The sequence below is a fragment of the Schistosoma haematobium genome, chromosome 1 (assembly GCF_000699445.3).
Source record: "Schistosoma haematobium chromosome 1, whole genome shotgun sequence".
In the NCBI taxonomy this organism is placed as follows: Eukaryota; Metazoa; Platyhelminthes; class Trematoda; order Strigeidida; family Schistosomatidae; genus Schistosoma; species Schistosoma haematobium.
The window spans coordinates 23,183,874-23,207,639 of NC_067196.1; the positions used below are offsets into that span (position 1 = coordinate 23,183,874).

General features: G+C 30.1%; 1 protein-coding gene across 1 annotated transcript in view; it reads left to right on the forward strand.

The window, feature by feature from the left end:
• MS3_00000107 (uncharacterized protein) overlaps window positions 1-19,147 on the forward strand; it is a 38,312-nt gene extending 19,165 nt beyond the window's left edge. The window contains exons 2-4 of the mRNA XM_035730573.2: window positions 2,679-3,126; window positions 6,619-8,419; window positions 16,313-19,147. Of these exons, the coding sequence (XP_035588077.2) occupies window positions 2,679-3,126; window positions 6,619-7,708 (1,538 nt within the window). The 3' untranslated portion in view covers window positions 7,709-8,419; window positions 16,313-19,147. The remainder of the gene's footprint in view (window positions 1-2,678; window positions 3,127-6,618; window positions 8,420-16,312) is intronic.
• Window positions 19,148-23,766: the final 4,619 nt, after the last annotated feature.

The following is a 23,766-nucleotide window of genomic DNA, read 5'->3' on the forward strand; positions in this document are numbered from 1 at the left end:
AATTTTAAAATGGTTAAGTGACAGAATTCAATTAGTTAAATTTAATTAAATAGTTTATTATTTTGTCTATCTCTCTACCTCCGTCTCATACACATACACACATATACATTTTATATATATATATATATATATATATATATATATATACTCTTTGCTCGCTATCTCTCTTGTATTTGGCCTTAATTATTCTCGCTGCCGTAATAATATCTAACATTTTGATAAGTCGGTTAATTATGCTTGTTCAGCAATTAAGCAGTAATTAATTAGGTATAAATAATATTAATGTGTACATCTAACAATGCATATATATATATATATATGTTGTGTGTTTGTGTACACTACGCACTCTAATAGGCGATAGTGTAACGACTGCACTTGAGTGTATGTGTATTTTACATATTATGCCTATACATGTAATTGTCTACAACGAATAATTCAGGATGGAGAGATGAACGAATTTTGTGTAGAGTGGCATAATAATAATAATAATAATAATAATAATAATGCTCGTTCAATTAATATCGAGAGCATACAAATGAAAATGAATAATTAACTAATCTTTTTATTACAGATATTTATGTTATTTATTTCTCGTAATTATATCTATTGAAAACATTATGTGCTTCAGGAAAAAAACACGACTTTTGTGAACATTTTATAATTAGGAAAATTTATAAAGTCGACTTTTTTATGCGATGATACAACTCAATATGAGGGATCATATCTAAATAATGTGTAAATTATTATCGTATATATTTCATAGTTTACATTATATTGATTAGACAATCACCGAAAACTAAGAAGGTCTAAGAAGCTAACCAGTTATTAATAAATATATCCAGTTACTATGTTAGAAATCAATGGATGAAAATCTAATTTGAAAGGTTTCTGTTGAAATAATTCAGAAAATGCTGAAAACTATGCTTCAGAAAATGATGAGAAAAATAAATACTCCGAAAATTTAAATATTTAGACATTTTCAGTTAATCAGTGTAGATTGGTGGAGATTGCTAAGTTTGTGATTGAGATCATGAATAGATTGATGTTAAACCACTATTGAAAAATTGGAGTCCCATAATAGAACGAAACGGCTATTCCGTGTTTCCAGGTTTTCAACGGTGGTTAAACATCAATCGATTTATCATCTCCATTTCAGTCTACTCACCAATGACTTTCTGAAGATCAAGTGCAGATTTGTGCCTGTCATAAATGTCATTGAATGATTGTTTCGTTGTATCGATAGTTAATAGTTATATCATTGATCTTCGACTCAGTGATTCTAATAATTCAAGTTTCCGCTGAGCGACCCGAAAATTTTAGGTAATGGTTGGTATTCGATGATTATATCTCGTATTTTAAAACTCCATCACTCTAAAATCTTTTAGAATTTCTCTTATCGTTTTGTCTGAAACAGCAGCAAGTTTTAATAATAACTCCAATAAATCCATTATGAAGCTATTCGAACTAAGTGACAAGTGAATTTTAGTGCTCTTTAATTCTATAGTATAAACATCTGGTGTACGTTATGAATATGGATCAAACGAATTTCTACACTGTAATCTAATGATATTATCCTCATCAAGGAACCTAACGACCCTGAATTCAACCCCATGTAAAATCATTTAGCGCGCACACATACAGGAATCAAACAACTAATCCAGTTGGTTAGTGCTGCATAGTTTTCAATTTGTGGTGGGAAAATCACTTATGCAAACCACTTTTTTCGTTTTTTTTCCGAAGTGATATCAAAACTCAGTACAATAGAGAAAAACTAAAATGGTTTCCTTAATAGAAATATATAATAACATATAAAATGATATATACGTGAGAAATAACTTACATCCATTCATTCAGTCAATTACACCTTAGTTTATTAGTTAAAATTTTGCTTCTAAGAATCAATTCACTAAATTCATCATTTATTTTTTAGTCTTCGTAGTTAATACTTCTCTAACATTTCAAAAGTTTTCTTCCAGTTTTAAATTCCGGTATTCCAGAGTCATAATTAACATTTGGTCAGGTAACTATCAGTAACGCCAATACTACTACGAACAATAATAGTACCATTATTATTATTATTATTAATGTTTTCTACTCTTAAACTGTTTTTCTCTAGTCACTTATTTACACCTCTATTGTTCCTTACCCATTTGGGACACCTAAACTAACTGATTAATCTAATTATAAACAAAAATGGTGTAAAGGTAAACAAAATTACTAATTCATATATTCTAAATATTTTATTGATTGTTCATTGTTCAATTATTCTTTGTTTTATTATTAGTAATTATAGTTTTTGCTTTATTTTTATTTTCATTTTATCCATTCGGTTCACTGTTCATCTATCCATTCATCTATGCGTTCGTCAATAATTTCATATACACATATATACAAATATTCACTGAATTTATAATTAATTCGTCTGCTACTCATCTATCTCATTTACTCATGTTTCCCATAAATACAAAAAAATATGTATATGAATATAAATGTGTATTCTTCATTCATCATTCTGTCACATCTGGTCGGTGATTTGTTAAACAAAAATTATTTTTATTCGATCGATTGTCGACTCATTCATTTCATCTATTCATTCATTCGTATTCTATGCACACACACACACACACCACATATACACATTGATATACATAAATGTCTTTTTCAACTTGTTTAATTAGTCTCTTCAAAATCTGAACGAATCGATCGAAGCATGTTTTCTTCCCTTTTTCTTCCAACAATCTCTCAAACAATGGCTAAATCAAATCGTATAATTCCAAATCAATTAAATAATTTACTACTACCTAATTTAATGCATTCTGATGATTATTATACAAAAACAACTATGACGACTACTACTGATACTAGTACTATCAATACTACTGACAACAATATAAGTAGTATTGAAAATAATCCTAATCACATGAATAATTCAAATGGACAAAATTTTTTGCATGTTCATGAAGATAATCTAAATCCAACATCATCACATCAATCAGATCAAAGTATACATGGTAAATTAAGTCCATTATCTGGACAAATGAATGGAATAGACCCATCTGGATCACCGCCAACAATTCATTCACCGATCACTAATGATAACAATAAAAGTAAAAAAGCAAGACATAGGTAAGTAGTTGTGATTGGTCGTTATCGTTATTCTCTATTTGGATTTTAAGAATAAATTATTTTTTATGATCACACTAATATTAATTAAATGGGTTCCTCTAGACGAGGGTAATTTTATAGCAAAACGTTGAAAGAAGAATATACTTAAATAATTAAACGAAGGGTAACGCTAACTTACGTTATCAAACAAATCGAAGTTGAAAAATGACTTTGAGATTTAGGAGTATTTAGAAATCTATAAAGTAGTTTACCAAACTGCATCAAACTACGATGTCAATCATGGACCACATAATGATCATTTGAAGTGAAGAAAACATCATTAGGTGTACATAAAATGTTGGATTGACGAAGAGAACACTCACGTGAAAATATGGGAATGAAATAACTCTGCATCAGTGTACAGAAAGACGAGATAAAACCAATGTTAGAGTTAGGATTAAGAGTTCGTGTATATACAAACTTATCCTTAATTCTAACCCTTGATCATGTTCATAACCATAGATTCTAATAGTTAAGTACCTATGATAAACTTATGAAAGTTGAATATTCACGTGAAAACTATATATTCTCCGTAACTTCTTTGATCTCATACTATATTTCAATCATTCATATATGTTGTTATTTAAATAGCTAAAACTATATAACATTTCGAGGTTATTCGGCAGTATGGTTTACCTTCACCAAACCACATACATTCATTGTGATCTATAGAAAATTCTGTACTTGATTCACTCCACAAGTTTTTTGAACAGTTCCTGTCGTGAACACAGAGATGGTGATTGATTAATTAACTGATATTGATAAAGGTGTAGACTCAATCCTTTAATTTAACATCATCATTAGTGCTTTTTTGTGGTGTACAAACACTGGCATACTTTATATCACGAATCACGAGAGATAAACGTTTTGAGTTCAGTACTTGGCGAAATGGTTGACGTACACTGAAAGTATTAGTCTTCAAGGGAAGTAACCGTTCAATTCACCACGCTTCTCCATAGTGCCCTAACTAACGTCAGTTCATGTCTTGATTTTCGCAAAAAAACAAATACGCGGGCATGCATATATATAACGAATAATGGAAATCATTTAGGAGTCGTAGCAGTAGTGTGAGTAGTACTAAGTAAGAAAAAATTGACACCTCGGATACTTAGACTTATGTGAAGCCTCCATCACATGAAAACTCGCAATTTTATCATATGTGCCTAAAAAAGATAATTCCAATGATTCTGGTACAATAATATAAATATTGAATTGATTACCGAAGATAGTGTGGATAATCTGTCTCATGATTTATGTTTGTTTTATATTCTCGATTATCTAGTTTTTCGGTTTATCGTTTTTTACGCTTGTCTTAATAAGGAAACGTATGTTGTCAGATTATTGTGCGCTAGTTATTAATCGCTAAATAGTAACCAACACAATATTTATCCAGTCTTATAATGGTGATCAGATTTATCTGTCAACATACAATGTGTCACCAATTTAAGTGATTTGACTTCACCTGAGCTGTGTTGAATTGCTAGGTGAGTCATAATAGTCAGTAGGATCCCCAGACGTAGATTGTGTGCCACTTGTCACTCATCAGCAATATCTATGTGTAATTCTAAGAGAAATGGTGGTCTTTGTATGATTCGAACCCACACTATTCAACTTAGGGCTTCCAGACATTACAACTGCGAAGCTATGTGCGTTCAAATCCTACAATGAGGATTACTTTCTTCAATATTACAGGTATGTTTTGATTACTGCTACATGATAAGCGTCTTCACATAACATTGTTCATATTACTATAGAAAGGGACCAAACGCTTTAAACATGAAATAATCAACGAGAATCTTTAATTGCCCAACATTTTGTCATATTATTGCTGATAATAATTTTATTATTATCAGAGTTACTACTGTCAATAAAATTTGATTTTTTTCAGTTAATAGGCTTTTTACAGTGTTAAATGCCATTTTTGCTGTGCTACACACTATTATATATGTATATGTGTATGTTTGTGTCACCTTTTCTGCACCATTAGTACGAGTTTAATGAAAAACAAACATTTCATTCATAAAAAAGTCATTATGTTGTTTCTTTTGTGTTTATGTGTGTGTATGTGGATACCACTAACTTCTTCTAGCCTTTTCGTTTGTATTGGACACTATCCATTTATGACTGACATGTATAGTAACATGTTATAATAGTATTGACCTTATTCTGTCAGTCAAGTTTTTGTAAAATTATCAGAAATGTGTTAATTGACTGAAGAATTATTTCATGTCTATAAATACATTATGAATGTAGTCTGGATAGTCGATTATATTTTGGAAAAGATTTGTAATTTCTTGAGATTGATATTCACGGCTTCAAAGGATAAGTGTACTAGAAGTTCTTACTGATACCTTTATATCTGTTTAATGAAGTTGATAGATAATTGAAATCGATAGCCCAGTGGTTAAATATACATAGGGTATTTTAAGCGAAAAGTACTGAATTCAAGTCTCTGTGTGAACATTAATAATGAACTGTGGGCATATTCAAACGGTGAGCCGAAAAATAGGATGAATGTAAGCGTTAGAAGTATACCAAATCGAATAAAATTGGACTGCATTTGTTTGTAGTGTAACTACTGAGAAAAAATCAAAGGCGTAATAGCTTGGAACTTTTGCAATACTGAACGGTCATCTGAGAAATTTCATTGAAATCACTAACTTATCTAAATTAGACAACCATGGAAAACCTGAAAGCTATGAAGGTCCGTCTCGTCATTATATGGAACTCTCCAGTAGTGCTCATCTCTTAATGAGCAACCGGGACTCAAATCAATGATCATCAGTCTACATACCATTGAACCTTGTCGAAACGGAACCCATCGAAAGAAATCGAAGGTGGTTGCACAATATCGAGAACTGACTTAAGTATGTGCACGTGAGATCGGTGGACTCAAGTTTGAGTCCCGGTTGTGAAGTTAGTGATGAGCACTACTGGGGAGTCCCATATGATGATGAGACGGTCGTCAAGTGTTCTTAGGTTTTCAGTGATTGTCTAACTTATATTAGTTCGTGATGTAAATAACACCCAACAATTTTCACAACTCCATACTAATATACATGAAATTACTTCCAAACGATGACACTGTTTTTCCTCTGTTGGATTATAATAAAATGGGTTAATATATTCAGTGGTTACGATAGTCGCGCAGACCGTAACCAGATGATCTTAACTTACTTATTCGCCCTAGTTTGAGTCAGTGATTCCATAGACTGAAAACTAATCACTAGTAAACATGTGGTTATTAGTAGTATGGAATGTTTGTAGAAATTTGCGAAATTTTTGGTCCAATGCTTCCTGTTTTTTTCTAAATGTTGTCTAACTATGATCAGTTCATGATATAGATATAGAAATATAAATTTAAAAAATTCTAAACAGACAATTAATGATGGTAATGTGATATAACTTTTTTGTTCCAAAACAATGTTATTAAATCTGTTTCTTATTTTACAGAACAACATTTTCAGTTCAACAGTTGTCAATTTTAGAAGCAGCATTTGATAATTGTCCATATCCTGACGCTGTAACACGAGAAGATATTGCGTCCAAATTGTCACTCAGTGAATCACGTGTACAAGTATGGTTTCAAAATCGTCGTGCTAAATGGCGCAAACAAGAAGGTAGTCAATTATTAACCAATGTTAATAATTCAAATAATACTTGCACTCCTACTAATAATGTTAGTAACACTACTTTGACTACTGCTACTACTACTAATAATAATATCAATAGTATCATTACATCCACAGCATCGATGGCATCATCCTCTTCGACGTCATCATCTTCATCTAATTTATTAACTGTTGAAAATGATGAAGAAGATTTACGAATAAATACAACAAATATTTTAGAAACACGACTTTTGACAACAACAACACCAACAGGTCGTAAAAGAGTTTCTGGTTCAAGTGTACAGCAACAACATCATCACCAACAGAAAAATAGTTATTCTAATTATAATGATTTTAAACAAATCAATGATGATACAGATGGAATGATAATCAATTCAATTTCACCATCTCATTTCAATTTATCATTGATTACAAATGATCTTTTAAATAATTATCATCAACAATTGAGAAATTTTTCATTTCTCAATGATAATATAAAATATACAACATCACCATCATCAACATCAATTACTCCACCAATTCATAGTGACTTAGTGAATTGTTCTAATCAAACAACAATGTTTAATGATAATTTATTCAATACAACTAAATCATCAGAATTAATAAATTCACAATTATTTGATAAATCATCAATAAAAACTATTGGAAATAATAAACATCAAACTATAAATTCTAATTTAAATTGTTTAATTAAATCATCTGTAAATAATAATCGGCATTATCAGCATTATTTATCGAGTAGAAAATCAACTCCAACTACTTGTAAACAACGTAAACATACTATGAAAAATATCAGTAATAATTATGATAATGATAATACTGATAATGGTGATCCTGTTAATGCTGATGATCATGACTTTGATAATGATATTGATGATGGTGATGTGATGATGATGATGATGATGAAATAGACAAGACTAGAACAATGGGAGTGAATAACTCAAAAACTAGAGATTTACCATTTTCTGTTTTATCGCTTACAGCCAATAATAATAATAATAATAGTAATGTTAGTAATAATAATAATGATAACTATAACAGTATAAATGACCCATTTGCGAAACTTCAATCATCATCATCCAAACTGTTTTATCAAAATCTCATAAAATCTATAAAATCAATTAATAATATTGATAATCATGAAAAGAAAAATTCCAATTCTCTCAATTCTTCATCATCTACTTCAATCCCGTTAAATGAGATCAACTGTTCGATGAATGAATTGAATCCTACTGAAGATGTAACGAAATTTTTAACGAATCTATCTGATTTCGGTGTTTTTATGAATTCATTATTGAAATCTAAATTAAATCTCTTGACAAAAACATCAACTTTATCTGACTGTAATGGAAGTAATCATGACCCATGTTTAAATACTCTGAATGATAATACAACTAGTAGTAATGCTACTCAAATTACTAATACTACTAGTACTACTAATACTACTACTAATAATAATAGTAGTAATACTGTGATTGATAATGTTGTTCAAAATTCAATTTTAGAAAATTTGATAACTTCCTGTCCACAATTCCCTTTCAATTTACAATATTTAAATGGTACACAATTAAATCAACATGGACTAGATTTGAAGGTGGAGTCAGATACAAATAAACAAATTAGTAAGCATATATATTATTAATTGGTTTGATTATTTTGCAACAGTTCTTAAAAATATAAAATAAATTTGAATAATTATATACATTAATTGGGCCAACCACATTTCGAGGTGTACATTATTCCAACGGAGACTGAACATGATTCAGTGCTTATTATTAATAAAGGGGACAATTAGACTATATTAATAAATAAATTTGGAAAGTTTATTAAATTTTTGCATTATAGTCTTGCTCAAATTAAACAGCCATTGAAAATTAAGAAACACTATCTGACTATTTCATCCTGACTTCATGATACACTTGAACAAGTGTTCATCCACAACTATCTCGTGATAATTGTCGAATTTGAAGTCACTCCATAATGCATTATTATAAATTGCACAGCTGTTATTTATTGTTAAACAATAAAAAGAATCAGTTAAGGTGGTATACATGAAGAATGATGGAGGATATGAGAAGAATAGGAGAATAAGTGTTAAGAATAGATAGTTACTAACTGATAATATATTTGAAAAAGGCTAATAGTTAGTATCAATATAAGGAAATTTATTAAAGGACGGGAAAAAGATAAAAAGTATGAGAGTGAGTGTGAAACAGAAACAGAACAATGAAACCCGATAAGTAAGAACAGGCAGAGGTGAAATAAAAGATTCAGATAGATGTTGATCCGTTTTTTTTGTGTGTATGATCGACATAAATGACATCGTTTATCTTATCTATAAAATGCATAAGAAGTAGTAGTAGTAGTAATAGTAGTAGTAGCAGTAGTAGTAGTAGTAGTAATGGTATTAGTAATAATTATAAAAGATCGAGATAATCAATTATTCCAAAATAAATGATGGAACCAGACAAATTGAAACTGGCACAGACACACAAGCTAAATAAGACATTTAGTCATAGGGGGAGATGTTATTCTGAGAAGAAGCAGGATAGAGTAAAAACAAAATTAACTTTTTTCCATACCAGAAAAAGAGAGACAGCCTCTCTCTCGCTTTTTTCTTCATTAAAAACACAATTTAAATATGACTGAGGTAAGACAATTACAAAAAAACCAGTAACACATAAAAAGAAAAACCGAATCAAGGATAGAACTACATTAATTCAACATTGATTAATTAATTCATTATTTAAATTCATTAAAAAATTAAAGAGGGAAACTAGTAGGTGAAGAAGAAGACAATGACAAAGAACAAAAGACCAATAAAGAGACTAATTTATATAGGAATCTAAGCCCAAAAACTTATCACATCTACATGACTAAAATTATATTACATTTAATTATCAACCGTGTGGAAAAAAAGTAACCAAGATTTATGTATTTTAGTGTACTTTTGTGTATGTTACTTATTTGCGTGGAAATAAATTCTCCCTTTATATGTATGTTTGTGTGTATGTGATAGAAAAATTTCAAACAAATCACATGTCGAACTTATTAAAGAGAGACGGATTAAAAAGAAGTGAAAGTCCGAAAGAGTACGAGTGATTAGTGCTTGAGAGAGAGGGAGAGAGAGACAGATTGTGCGCATCCATAGTGGAAGCACAAGAGCTAGTTGAAATCAACAAGACATGTTAATAATTACGTCTGAAATTCTTAATTAATAATGTAATATTATTCTCTCACACATATATGTACCCACGCATTTTAGTCTATTGTAGTCTTTATCAAGAGTATAGATCATGACTACGTTTATAATTTTTTGCAAAAACAAAATATTATTCATTGCTTGTCATACAAGAGATGATGATATCACAGTAAGTTATGCGAAAGTGAACTGATTCTGGAAGTTATACACAAAAGATAAGACAAAGAATATATATATATTAAAATATAGAAATATCAAGTGTTAAGTGGTTGATGGTAGTTGGAGGGCATCTAAGACCTATTTTTCATGCTGGCTGATAGCCATCAATAAGGCTTAACTGCAATATTAAGATTCCAATCTGCATCATACAGTTTCATAGACCGAGACGTTGTCTCCAGGCTACTTGAGCGTTCATTGGCCTCCTGTAGGACTAAAACATTTACATCAAGGGATCACCGATTTGCAACCAATTTTAAATTTATCCAGTCGTTGTTACTGATCGAATTTTCATCCATAACACTTCAATATGACCATTAGTCTGAATGGTTTGACGTTGCGTGCATTTTGCTGAGAAATATGAATTTAAATAATTCCAGTGTTTCGTCCAGCAAACTTGTCTGGACTTCTTCAGAGTAGTAATCATAATCAAAGTTATTAAAGAATATATAATGTTTGACAAGCAAGTCAAATATAAACGTTGGAATTATTGAAATTTCAATCACTGAGATTACTTAAATCATAATTTTCACGTATAATGTTTTTCCAATACTCGGCGCCCAATTTTTTTCAAACTCTTTGTCCTAATATTGACGAATATTCGTAGAAGATAAGAAAAATTGTTTAGTGGATTGACGCCTTAGTATTTAGGGCATCTGGTTTTCAGTCATTAGGTGGCATATTTGAATCCCACTTTACCTCCTACTGTTTGGGCAGCCAAGCAATTTACATAAAAGTACAATTAATTAATCTATGAGTAGTAACCAATGTCATATATGCCAAGTCCTTCTTTAATGTTGTTAATTATATTAGTCAACTTGCAACATGGCTACTAGTATAAGTAACCGAACACCATGTGCACTACGTTAGATATTTGGAGTTAGTCCAATAATAAGCTTGTCAGATCCGGAATAGCATGGCCATAATGTCTCAGATAGCCAAGCTGAATGATTTGGGTTCGAATCCCATGGGGAACACCAGTTTTCTCAAGATATCAGGTAAACCATACTGATGAGTACCAACCTGGATGAAACCTATGTTGGGTAGGAGTTCCAGCCGTCTAACACACGAAAAAAACAATCGACATGGACGGAGATTTTCATGGCTTTATAATTGGAAGACAGCTTATACCACCGGTTAAATAACTTATCTAACTAAATAATCATTAAAAATTTTAAAATAATCCAATAATTGTTTCGTTCTAGGACGGAATCTCGTCAACAGTGTTTATCCCCAACAAAAATCGATCCCTAGATGTTTAGATTATTCATTGCGTTTTGGATCCAAATGATTTTCTAAGTAAAAGGCGAGAACTATATGCGAAATTTTACTTTCAAGATTAGTTCATGTACGGAAAGTGACAGTATACCTATGTTTATATGTAACTTTGACATTCTGGAAGCTAAAAACGGCAACATCATTAATAATTATTGATACAGATCATAATATTTAAACCACTATTTTCTATGATTCTCTTGGAGGTTTCACAAGAAACGCTGATTGGTTGAACCATTTTTCACAGTTTCTAAAGTCTCTTTCGAGTAATTTTTCAGGTTTCCATCCAGCTAACACAATTAACATGAGTAGTATGGTTACCAAGTTAAAAAAATTCAATAGAATGAACAGTCACATTTATCAAATCAATAATCTATTTTCTTAGTCTATTAAGTTTTAATTGAATTTAAAAAGAAAAGAATAAACAATTCCTCTTAGTACACGTACACACGCACACACATATCGATACATATAAAAGGGGAATTAAAATCTACCTACTATTTATTTCCTCACACAATAAGATTTTCCTCTCAAGGCAACCCATCAATTAACTAATAAAGCCCACGATAATAGTAATAATGATAATAATGATTACTATTGTTGTTATTGTTATCATAACCAATAATATCTAAATGGGACAGTTCAACAAACAAACAAACTAGCTAACAACTAAATACAATCCTATAAAAATCAATAAGATATATTTCTTTATTTTTAAATAAGTAACATGAAACATCCCATAATTATAGGATTTAATTCAATTTACAATTTTTGTTGTAGCCTTTTTTATGATAACAAAATAAGTAATGTGTCTTGTCTTATCGTGTTTCTGTGTTACCATTTTAATTTCAACTTTGTTTATATATATATATATATTGATTTGGTTTTTTGGTTGTTTGAAATTAGACTATGTAAATACCTGCACAGTCAGTCATATGGTAAGGCATTTGAGTTAAAAAGAGGATAGAATTTTGTTTGCATAAGCCTCTTCATATATATGCGCAATTATAAGTGAAGTGAAATCTTCGAGATAATAGATTAACCAATTAGGACATAAACCAAAAATAGAGATTATCATAAATCTAAAACTAATAACCAATTAGGAAGGTTTTTTTCAATTTTGCTATCTTTGTCTTTATTTGCTACTTACTTCTTGGTCTCTCTTTCTCGCTGTCTTTCTTTCGATATTTATTCCGAATTAATAATTATATATCACATATATTCAGAGAGAGAGAGAGAGATCGATAATACATAATTATCTGGACAATTCTTTGATAGTCAGATGTACAATTGTTTGTCTACTAATTAATAAGCACTGAATGAAGGGAGCGAGATACATATAACTCATTAACATTATGACTATTTTTCGAGAGCGAGGGTGTGATTTTCAATAACAGTTAATCTTTTATGAGACAGAAAACATATTTTAATTTTACCTTTTTTAGCTACTTATAATTTTGATTAAGTAGACTAAAAACTCACCAAAAATAAACATGACAAATGGTGCCTTATTTGTTAATACTGAAATTTTCTATTATTCTTAAAAATTTCTCGTTTTGATTGGCAGAACCTGTACCTGGTATCCAGTAAATAGGACGAATAAAAGGCAACTTACTTCACTAGACGAATGTTTCAATCTTAAGTTTACTGAAACGTATTTACTGTCTTGTGTAATTCATGTTTTTAAAAATTTTAAATGTGTCGTCTTGAATAAGTTTGAATAAATTAAGCGATAAGTCATTTTAATTGAACTATTCATATTTCGAAATCTCTCAGTTTTGAGAATATACTTACGTACATTCACATGAGTGTAAGAATAGTGAAAGTAATTAAATTTTTTACGAAATTAAATGATCTTAAACTTAGTAAATATTTTAATTTACTTAAATTAACTTTTACATGATCGACAGTATTCTCTTCATTGCTTTTTATAACAAGTTGAATATATATGAAGAGAAATGAATTGTTTATAATAATAATAAACTGAAGTGATTTTGTATTAGACATTGCTTTTTTTTCTACTTCCCTCTCGTGGTTTTTCTCTTGTTTTCATTTATGAGAAATAATAATTTAAGTGTCAATTGTAGTAATATATGACAAAAAATTGTTTTAATTGAATGACAGTCTATTAATTTTCAATCAATTTCTATGTTTAAACTCTTTTCATACTTGAGATTTCCTCAATATACATGTATGCGTTTGTACGGTGATTTGTTTGTGTTAAATATTTGAGAAATTAAATTGAAATCTTTCTATTTCACACAAATATTGACACACAAACATACAAATTCATATTCGGCAATTGTGCCCATGAAGTGGATTTTATATTTTGAAGGTCAAGTTGTTTGTTCTTCTGATTTATTTATTTGTTTTTAAATGTGATAAATAAAAGGAGGGGGTTATTCTGAAATTTACAGACAGAATTCCACCATTTTTTTATCGGTTTTTGTATGTGTGTGTTGATATATGTTTACTTCAAATTTTGGTTACGTTGGAAAAGGGTATTGTGAAGCTGAGTTTATTTTGTAAGTTGTATGCGTCACAGATTGATCTCACTAAGAGTACTTTTTTAAAACTAAAGAGTATTGGATAGTTATTTAAACCTAACAGAATTTACATTGGTACATCAACAGATCAATTTGTGATGAATGCAACCTTCACAAAACCCTTTCGACTGAACTATAATGGTCAGTCCGCTAGTGATTTAATAAAAGATGTTTCTGAAGTTCTAGTGAGAAGTAGAGAGAAAACATAAAGGGATTGAAATGGTTCTAAATGATGTTGTATGATCATTGAGCCATATATAAAATTGACTTAGTTTAGAATTGTACCATTGGACATTGACCTGGTAGTTCTAGCCGTTCAACACTCTCTACGAGACCAGAAGGTCCTTGATTTGATTCCCTGAGGGTCGTCGGTGGGCATTATTGAAAATTCTCATTCTAAGACCAACTCAGATATCCGGTAACTTCTGTTTTCTAGTGGTCTCACAACTGAGATTAATTTATGACGAATACAATCTATGAATAAATACTCCGTTAATCTCAAGTTTATTTTATGATTTTACAAAAAGTTCGTTTAATTTAAAAATAAACGCTGATTACTAACATACATCATACAATGAACTTCAATACTACTCAATACTACTCGATTATCATTCTGAACAATACGAAATCAATATGCCTGAAATCATTCTTTGTACATGGCATCATCGTAGGTTTACTGAATCATTGAATCCAGTCAGTCAAGTGTTTCCAAATTCAATAGATTTAAGATTTGTTTTAGGATCTTTATTCCACGTTGAGAATGTACAATGTGGAACTAACTTTCTGTTCTTTACTATTTCTTTATTGATCTCAGTTCATCACTATGATGATTAGGAGTATTTGAATCATAGCATGAGCTAAGAATCCCAGAAATAATGTAATCGGATCAAGAAGTACTAGATAAGTACAAACGAATGTACTGTATTTGGAATTCGAAATCAAGCATTCAACAAGTACAAAGGAATCATTAGTTCATTCAAACACCACAATAACATATGATTTAATTTCATGTTATTTTATCGATCGATATCAATTTTAGTTATCTTTAACCGCTATACTTAATATTATATATATATATATATATATATATATAACAGCTGAAAGAGGAAAAATGAGTTAAGCCTTCAAATTCGGTCAACAAGTATTTGGTTTTTGAGGATTAGTTCACTTCCCAGATAATGCTTTTACTATAAACTAATATCAGTTTGATTCGCTCAACGTATAATTTCCCTTTTCAGATAAAATCTACATTAACAGTTAGCGTTTTTAGGTAACTTGGGTTTCATATAGTGTCACATTCATTGTATGATTGCATAACAGACATATTTTAGTAGATTTCTTGCATTTTAAAAGTAGAGAATAATCGTAAATTCTAGTAAGCTCTTGGTAAAGAACAAGTTAGTTATCATAGCATTTTAAATGTCTATCAAAATTGAAGCCTAACCACTCCTTATCTGATTGGCTTATCACCATAGTATACTTGTGATAAAACATCTAATTATCAATAATTGTTTAAGATTTCAATATGATATGCTCGTTGTAAAATTTACGGGTTGTTAAATTTCACTCCTATAGTATCGAAAATGTATACTAATCGTAAGAATTTGGAGTGAATATTCCATTAATCTGCGACCCTTAATAGTTCTTTCAAAACCACTCATTTTAGGGAGCTGTAGATAGTTGAGAAGAAATCCTGCTCGCCATAAGTTTTGTAGATGTTGACACTCACCAGTAAAGCTTACCTGGATTCTTGAGGGAACTTGTGCATCTAATGGGATTCAAAATTATATTACCTAGCTCCGAAGTTCAGGGCGTTACCACTGAGCTATTCGGATAGTGACTAGATTCCTGTAGTGATTGACTGATCACTGAGTAGTGATTAGTGTAATGTTTGTTTAGTCTTTTAGTGCCGATCGGGTTGATAATGTCTCAACCCATGAAATTAGGTGATGGGGCTAGAATTCTATAAGAAACAACAGTTCTCTCAAGATTTCAGGTAAGCTTTTCTGAAAAGTGTCAACTGGGACGAGACTCAGGTTGAGGTGAATTTCCACTCTAACTTCCTCCAACCACCTAAAATCTTAATACAATTCACATGTTGAACTATTTAGACTAATAGTTGATAAAATTTAATCACCATCATAGTAATGAATAGGAATGAGACTGGCCACTACTCAGTGATCAACCAATTGTTAAAACTGATTGTATATCACGTAATTTACATTAAGAACTAATAGTTCATCAGTTTTTTTTATCATTATTTCTACTTCAATCAGATTCAAATCGCATGGATAATCTATTTGGTCCATCTGAAGATCAGTCGGAAAATCAATATCCTGATATACAAAAACTTATTTTCAATGAAATATCCTCATCACAAACATTGTCACCATCTACGCTAGCATCTAATACTGCTAACAATCTACTTTGGGGATACTTTTTGAATCGTTTACAAGAACCAAACAATTCTTTATTATCTAAATCACCATCTCTTGGAACCTCGACAATAACAACAAATTCATTACAAAATAGTACTAATAATTCTAATAACTCATGTTCAAATGATTTAATTAATCACCCTGATTTGTTGAATTTGTCCAATCATCATTCTTCTAATATGAATATAGACTTTCGCAAGTTTTTACAGTATACAAATTTGAAAGGGAAAGAAACAAGTTTAAATTTCAACTTTAACAATTCTTCTACCAATAACATTACTGCTACTACTACTATTACTACTTCAAATAATTCTCCTAGTAATCCACATCATACTACTACTACTGCCATAACAACATCTACGACGAATGGTCTGATGTCGGATTCATTAGATAAACTTAAAGACGATTTATTATTGAACAGTACAAATTTAACTAATCCTAATGATCAAATGACAAAATTATCACAATCCGATATGATCCATAACTATATTAAAAAATTTCAATCATTTGGAAATGATTTAAATTGTGTAAATAATGACAGTGATAGCAATAATGATAATAATAATAATATTACACAACAAATGATGCAATATTATGCTCTATGTGCATTTGTTCAGACTACTACACTTTTGTCAAACTCATCATCTTCCACATCGACATGAATACTTCATATAAAAATATATCACTTTGGGCATTAACACAAAAATGTGCATATACAAGTAGATTGATGGATAGACAGATAGATAAACAAACATTTATCCCTGTGAATACTCTCCTTATTGTGCATATATAAATAAGAAAAGTAAAGCCACATTCCTAAACAAAAATACATAGATGAATTACCTCATTTATACTACTGGTAAGTACTACTATTACTACCAATACAGTGATATTCATTTTCATCGTATATATATATGGGTAGTTAATTAGAAATTTCCAAAAGAAAATTACCATACACAATCTGATATATATTTCAACCGATCTAAACACTTTGCTTCTAATATTACTATTAATAATAATACTACTTATAATAATGGTGATAACTGTTAATTTCTATTCTCATTTGTTTTTTTTTCTTCTGTATATTACTTTTCTTTTAACCTGTTTGTAATCTCCCGTTCTTTCTCATCCTCATTCTCAATTCATTTTGTGTTGGTGTGTTATTTTTGGTGTTGAGAATCACCACTTTTGATGATGATTCCATATCTTTTGGTGTATACACAATTAATATATGTTTGTATGTATGCTTGAAATTGTTCATCAGTTTTGAGTAAGAGCTAGGTTTTTTTTCTTCAAATGAACTTTCAATTATCGAATTACGCGTATGTATGCATAGAACTCAAACTATACAAATATACAATTTCATAAAGGATCTCTTACAGCGTACATACAATAAAATACAGTTTGACTATAGTACATAGATCTGTGTATATGTTTGCCTATCTATCTATATATCCATGTATCTGTTTTTATGTATATATAGGCAAACGTCTTACAGAAGTAATGCGTATTGTATTGTATTGTATTTACAAAATAAATATCTCATTTTTGTCAAATATCTGTCATATCGTCACATTATGTACTTCATATATATCTTAATTAACCTCTGCCTACCTCTATTATTTCTTACTTCATTCTAGTTCTGATTTTACTCGTTTGATTTTTGTGCATTGATGATGAATCCGTTTCGTTTTATTGTTTCCTGGGGGTTTGAGGATGATTCTTTCTTTTCTTTTTTCTATATATATATATATATATATATATATATATATATATATATATAAAGACGTATTTAATTATTTACTTGTCTCAGTGTTTTCCTGTTTCAAATATTAAATTTTTCTTTCACAGTTATATCCAAAACAAATTTTCAGTATTCAAATTAAATTCGGTAGATAATATTCAAATACGAATCGTGTACAGAGAGAAAAAACGGGAGATTGTGAACTACTGAAGTTTTCATGATTATTTATTCAACTTTATAGTAAAAGCTTAATCAAATCGATTTTGAAAGTTTTATGTAATCAACGGATTGTTAATATCTGAACCAGTTACCTAGAGAGCAGTAAATTATTTTACTTGCAAATAATTGATCATTGAATAGGGACTAATGTCATGTTTATCTGGTCCTTTAGTGTTGAATAAATTCTATCGATTAATTTTTCGATTTGGTCGTTAGTCTAAGTGGTTCAACATCTCATGTACTATTCTGAGTTGTTAAGCAGTTGGCAATAGCTGTCAAAAACCTTGACATTCGTCAACAAGCAGTACCCTTAGTCTTGAAGGAGCTGATATTCCACATGAAATTGTAACAAGAATCATCTAACTTCATGATCTGAGATGTCACCATTGAGCTATTCAGGTGTCCTCTCAATTAATTACAACCACCTAACGCCTACTTTAGACTTATTGCATGGTACATCGAGTAAAACCTCCTTTTCTCATCAGTTTTTTTTCAAAACAAGAATATCTGGTATTTTTGTCACATGAAAGGATCAAAAGAGCGAAATTAAGTCAATGCGAAAATCTATCAGCATGATACTAATTTACTCATCAACTGATGTTAAATTCCAACAGGTTCAAATCATGCAAATCTGATTGTAAATAAATATAATATAAAAAGTACCCTATTCAAATATCACTTCCATTTATTTGTGGGGTCAAATAAATCCATATCACCAGTCTTTATGTTTTTACTACAAGTCATTGAATTTGAGGCTTCTTATTTAAAATGAATCTTTAAAATGTATTCAAACCCACCTCAAGCTTATCAAATGCTTATAATGTTCAGTATTTAAATTGAGTTAAAACATAAGTAGGAATCTATTGAGATTTCTAAACACATACCAGTTGAAAATTGTGCCACACAGAAATCCTCCTTCTCTTTTAATAGTAAATGAAAATGCGGTCATTGTTAGTAGATAAAACAAATAGACTACATAAGTTTAATCATATATACTTTTGAAGAAAAAAATCATTTGTTATATCATGGAATGAGTGTAAACTATGCTTAGTAGTGACTAGTGTAACGAATCTTTTCAAGAGTTGAACATACATCACTCAAGGTTTTTGTGATATGAATATAGTTCAAATTTCATTAGGAACACCAATGCCTTCACAATACAAAACCAATCTCATTATAGAGCCTCTTACAAATGACTTCCAACTAGTGGCCATATTGAAACTTGGTAAATAATATTCGATCAATACTAAGAACGAGGAAAACATGTTACTGATTATGATCCATGGAATTTTATTTATATTTCAGATAATTAATTTGTTAAATTTATATTTATTAAAATAGAGAGAAAAAAGAATTTAATTTCATGTTATATATTCATAACTAGTCAGTTAGTTGGTCAGTGTATCCTTGTATTTCGCTTGTATTCACTGAATTCTCTTTTTCTTAATCAAGTCTATTTGGATTTGGAATTTGGATTCTGTAAGGAAAATTATTATAGTTCAACTATACCTGAAATTTTTACTCATTTTATCGAATCAACTATATCATCATAATAGCAACTATCAGTTTTTTTGGAACGATTTTAAACAACAATATGTATTTTATTGAAGATGCAGACATGTTTCACCGACAAGTGATAAAGATTGACAAGTATATTTTCAACTTCTTTCAAACTTCTAGTTAGAATATATTCCATAATTCAGTGTATTATACGTTATCTATCTATCTATCTATCTATCTATCTATCTATCTATCTATCTATCTATCTATCTATCTATCTATCTATCTATCTATCTATCTATCTATCTATCTATCTATCTATCTATCTATCTATCTATCTATCTATCTATCTATCTATCTATCTATCTATCTATCTATCTATCTATCTATCTATCTATCTATCTATCTATCTATCTATCTATCTATCTATCTATCTATCTATCTATCTATCTATCTATCTATCTATCTATCTATCTATCTATCTATCTATTTGCCTGTGTCTGTCTATCCAATTGTCACTATATTTGTCTATTATCAACTGATCTGATGAACAGGTTAAATAAACTGACACAATTTCATTTGGTATTTAACTCGATTAATTAATTAACTAATTATTAATCTAGTTTACTGTTTATTTTTATAACTAATAAGTTACATGAACAAAAAATAATCAAGAAGTAGGATATTAAAGACTGAATAGATTAAACGAATAATCTCAACAGCAAGTTGTGTTTTTAGTCATTTATCTATTCTCTAATTGTTTGCTCTTGTCATATTACTTATGCGTTTTTGATAATACGCAGTGATTATATATATATCCATTATCGATAGGAAGTCAATGAGTAACAAGCTCAAAATTATTTGTGTATTATCTAATTATTTATCTTTTTCACCATTTTACTTTTCTTCTCTTGCTCTTTTTCTGGCATTTATCGAAATCGAGAGAGAGAGAGAGAGTGAGAGAAAGAAACGCCGATTGAAAAAGAAAATAAGTAACGAATTATATTTTTGTAGAAAAAAAAAGTGCGGGTAAGATGGCAATTCTTTGTTTCAAATTTTCTTTACTGTTTACTTTTGCTTGAACTTGTTCATTCACATTTATTTTTGACTTATTCATAATCGATAAGAAAAAATTAATGAACAACAATGATAATAACAACAACAACAAAGAACAGAAGGGATATCATTGTATTAATAAATTTCTATTAATTCATGGAATTCAATTGAATAATCTGTGTGTGTATGAGAAAGAAAGAAAGAAAGAGGATATCAGTGAGTGAAATAACAAATTAGTAAATCAAATGCAAATTTTCCACATTATTCATTCATTAAAAGTTAATTTTATTCAAATAGTTTACGAATTCTAGATTATGTTTTCATAATGAGGGCTTGTTTTTCCCTCTTGTTAGTGGAGTTATGGAATAGCTTATATATAGTTTGTGTATTTCGTCCCGTTTAAGATAAATCTATCTGCCAACCCTAACTGATCAATTCATCCATCAATATTGTGAATAGGCGAGTTGAAACAACTTACTTCAAAAGTGTTTTATATGTGTATGTATGGGTTGGGTTATTCTTCAGAATTTCAAATGGATCAAATGCTTCTCTTAGTTGACTTATTCTGAGGTTCCGATCTAAAAGTTTAATCCATAAAGTAGCGATAACCAGTGAACAAAATATGTTAGTATACCATTCTATCCTTCAGGATCTTGTGATAAATCTATGCGATTAGTTTGAAATGAGGGTATTCCAACTCTCTCTTCATCTGTAAATATTACTTAAGTATCAGGCACCTGCTCTTTGTCCTTTAGCTTTCAGAAAAGATCCTCCTTCAGGTGAAGATAAATAGTAGGACCCTTTTGGTAGGGACTAAATAACTCTTGGCCTGCCGGAATGTAGACTTACTGCTCCTGGTCATGGCAGGTCATTTGGAAGTTTGCGACAAAATAAATGGTTTCGGTTCACGAAGCCTAAGTTATTCCGATTGTTTAACGAGATAATGACTTTTCAACCAGTTTCATGTAATGTGAGGTTAACTGTAATTGAGCATGTTATTTCATATGGCTAAACACCATTACAGATGATATAATTGCATTTGTTATTTATATTTTCTCCATACACTTTACTGATTTATTTCACTCGTTTATTTATTTACTCCTCTTCAACTTACTCTTTACTTACTAGTTCCCAAGTTGTGAATATTTGAACCATTTTTAAGTGGTAATTTTTATTTCCAACTGTACTGATCTATCATTCTCATCAGAAAATCAAGTTAGTCAACATAATATCTCACAGCTATATAAACCCGAGATCAACAGTCTACAGCAAGATAAAATAATAATCTAAGTTAGACAACCATTAGAAACAAAAAAACCCACTGGATACCTATTTCTTCCCAGTATGAGACTTCTCAGAAGTACACACTCACGACCTTGCACTGGTGTTCTGATCTAGCATCTTCGGCTCCGCGCGTGACAGCTTTAGTTTAAAACCACTGAGCCGAGACCCAAAAGAGTGTACGAGTCTAACTAAAATCAATTTTTGATATTGAGGGGTAAAATGTTTCCATGTTTTCAATGGCTATATAAACGTTATTGGTTCTTGGTTTCAATAAAACTCGACAATCTCCAAGATCTTCATACTGATAAAATAACGATGTTTGTCACCTGCTTACTTATCTTTAAATAGTCACTTATCAGTGAGTATTCATACAAACATAAAAATTCTTTAAAAGCTGGTTAAAGGCGAACACTTGAAATAGAGCTAAAGAATATGCTGTCTGATGATAAATGGTTGGAGATAGTTTATAGAGAACCTCGTTCGAACCAGATTTCATCCTAATTGGCACGAATCATACTTCATGTTAGATTTAAACTAGTATCGACCAGTTTGACAGTCTGGGGCATCAGGAAGTAAGTTGTTGGGTCACGATTGACTCCTAGTAAGACTGAAATACTTACAAGTGGCTGATCACGTAGTAGTAACCAATTTTAAATTTGTCTTGAATAATAGCAATATCTCAACTTGATAGATAATATTCTGAACACTACTACGGAATAAGGATAAATATGAAATCAGTTAGTACACAGTGATTAATCAATGTAACCATGCATTCTATATGTTATATCATCAAGATTTCTGTTATAAAAATGCAGTTATTTTATTTAATCCTTATCATAAGAGTAAATTCAAAAAAGGATGCTAGTCAGATGATCAAAAAAGACTATTAAATACCTAACCAGTTACTTTCATAAACTTGAAGTGAAGGAATAATATTAAGGTACAGTTGAAAGATGTTTTATGGAAATCAAATTAATTTGTATTTTCTATTCATTATAAATTAATTGATAAGACGGTACAGTTAACCTATGCTTTCTAATTTTAAATGATTGTCTAGCTAAGATCAGTCCGTAATGTAAACCATGAGGTACTTATGCCTGTTAAACATAAATATTTCAGTGACAATATGTTGTGTTTTCTGGACTACACAAGTCGGCCTATTGGTGAATTAATTCAGGATGTTCTAATGAGAGTTTGTTATCGATTAAGTTCAGATACGCCAGAAGCGAAACAGTTGTCACTATTATTATCAGACGAGTATCACGTTTTGTCTCACATTGAATGAAGTTACTTTTGAGAATCTCCATACTAGAACGGACCAACCATAGATTGCTTTTTAATTTTCAACCATGCCTCAATTGAGATCAATCCGTGATGAATACAATTTACAAAAAGTGAATAGTTTTAGGAATCTACTAAATAGTTACTACAGATTATAATGCAATAATTTGGTTATACGTTTTACCTTAGTAATTTTAGAAGCATGATT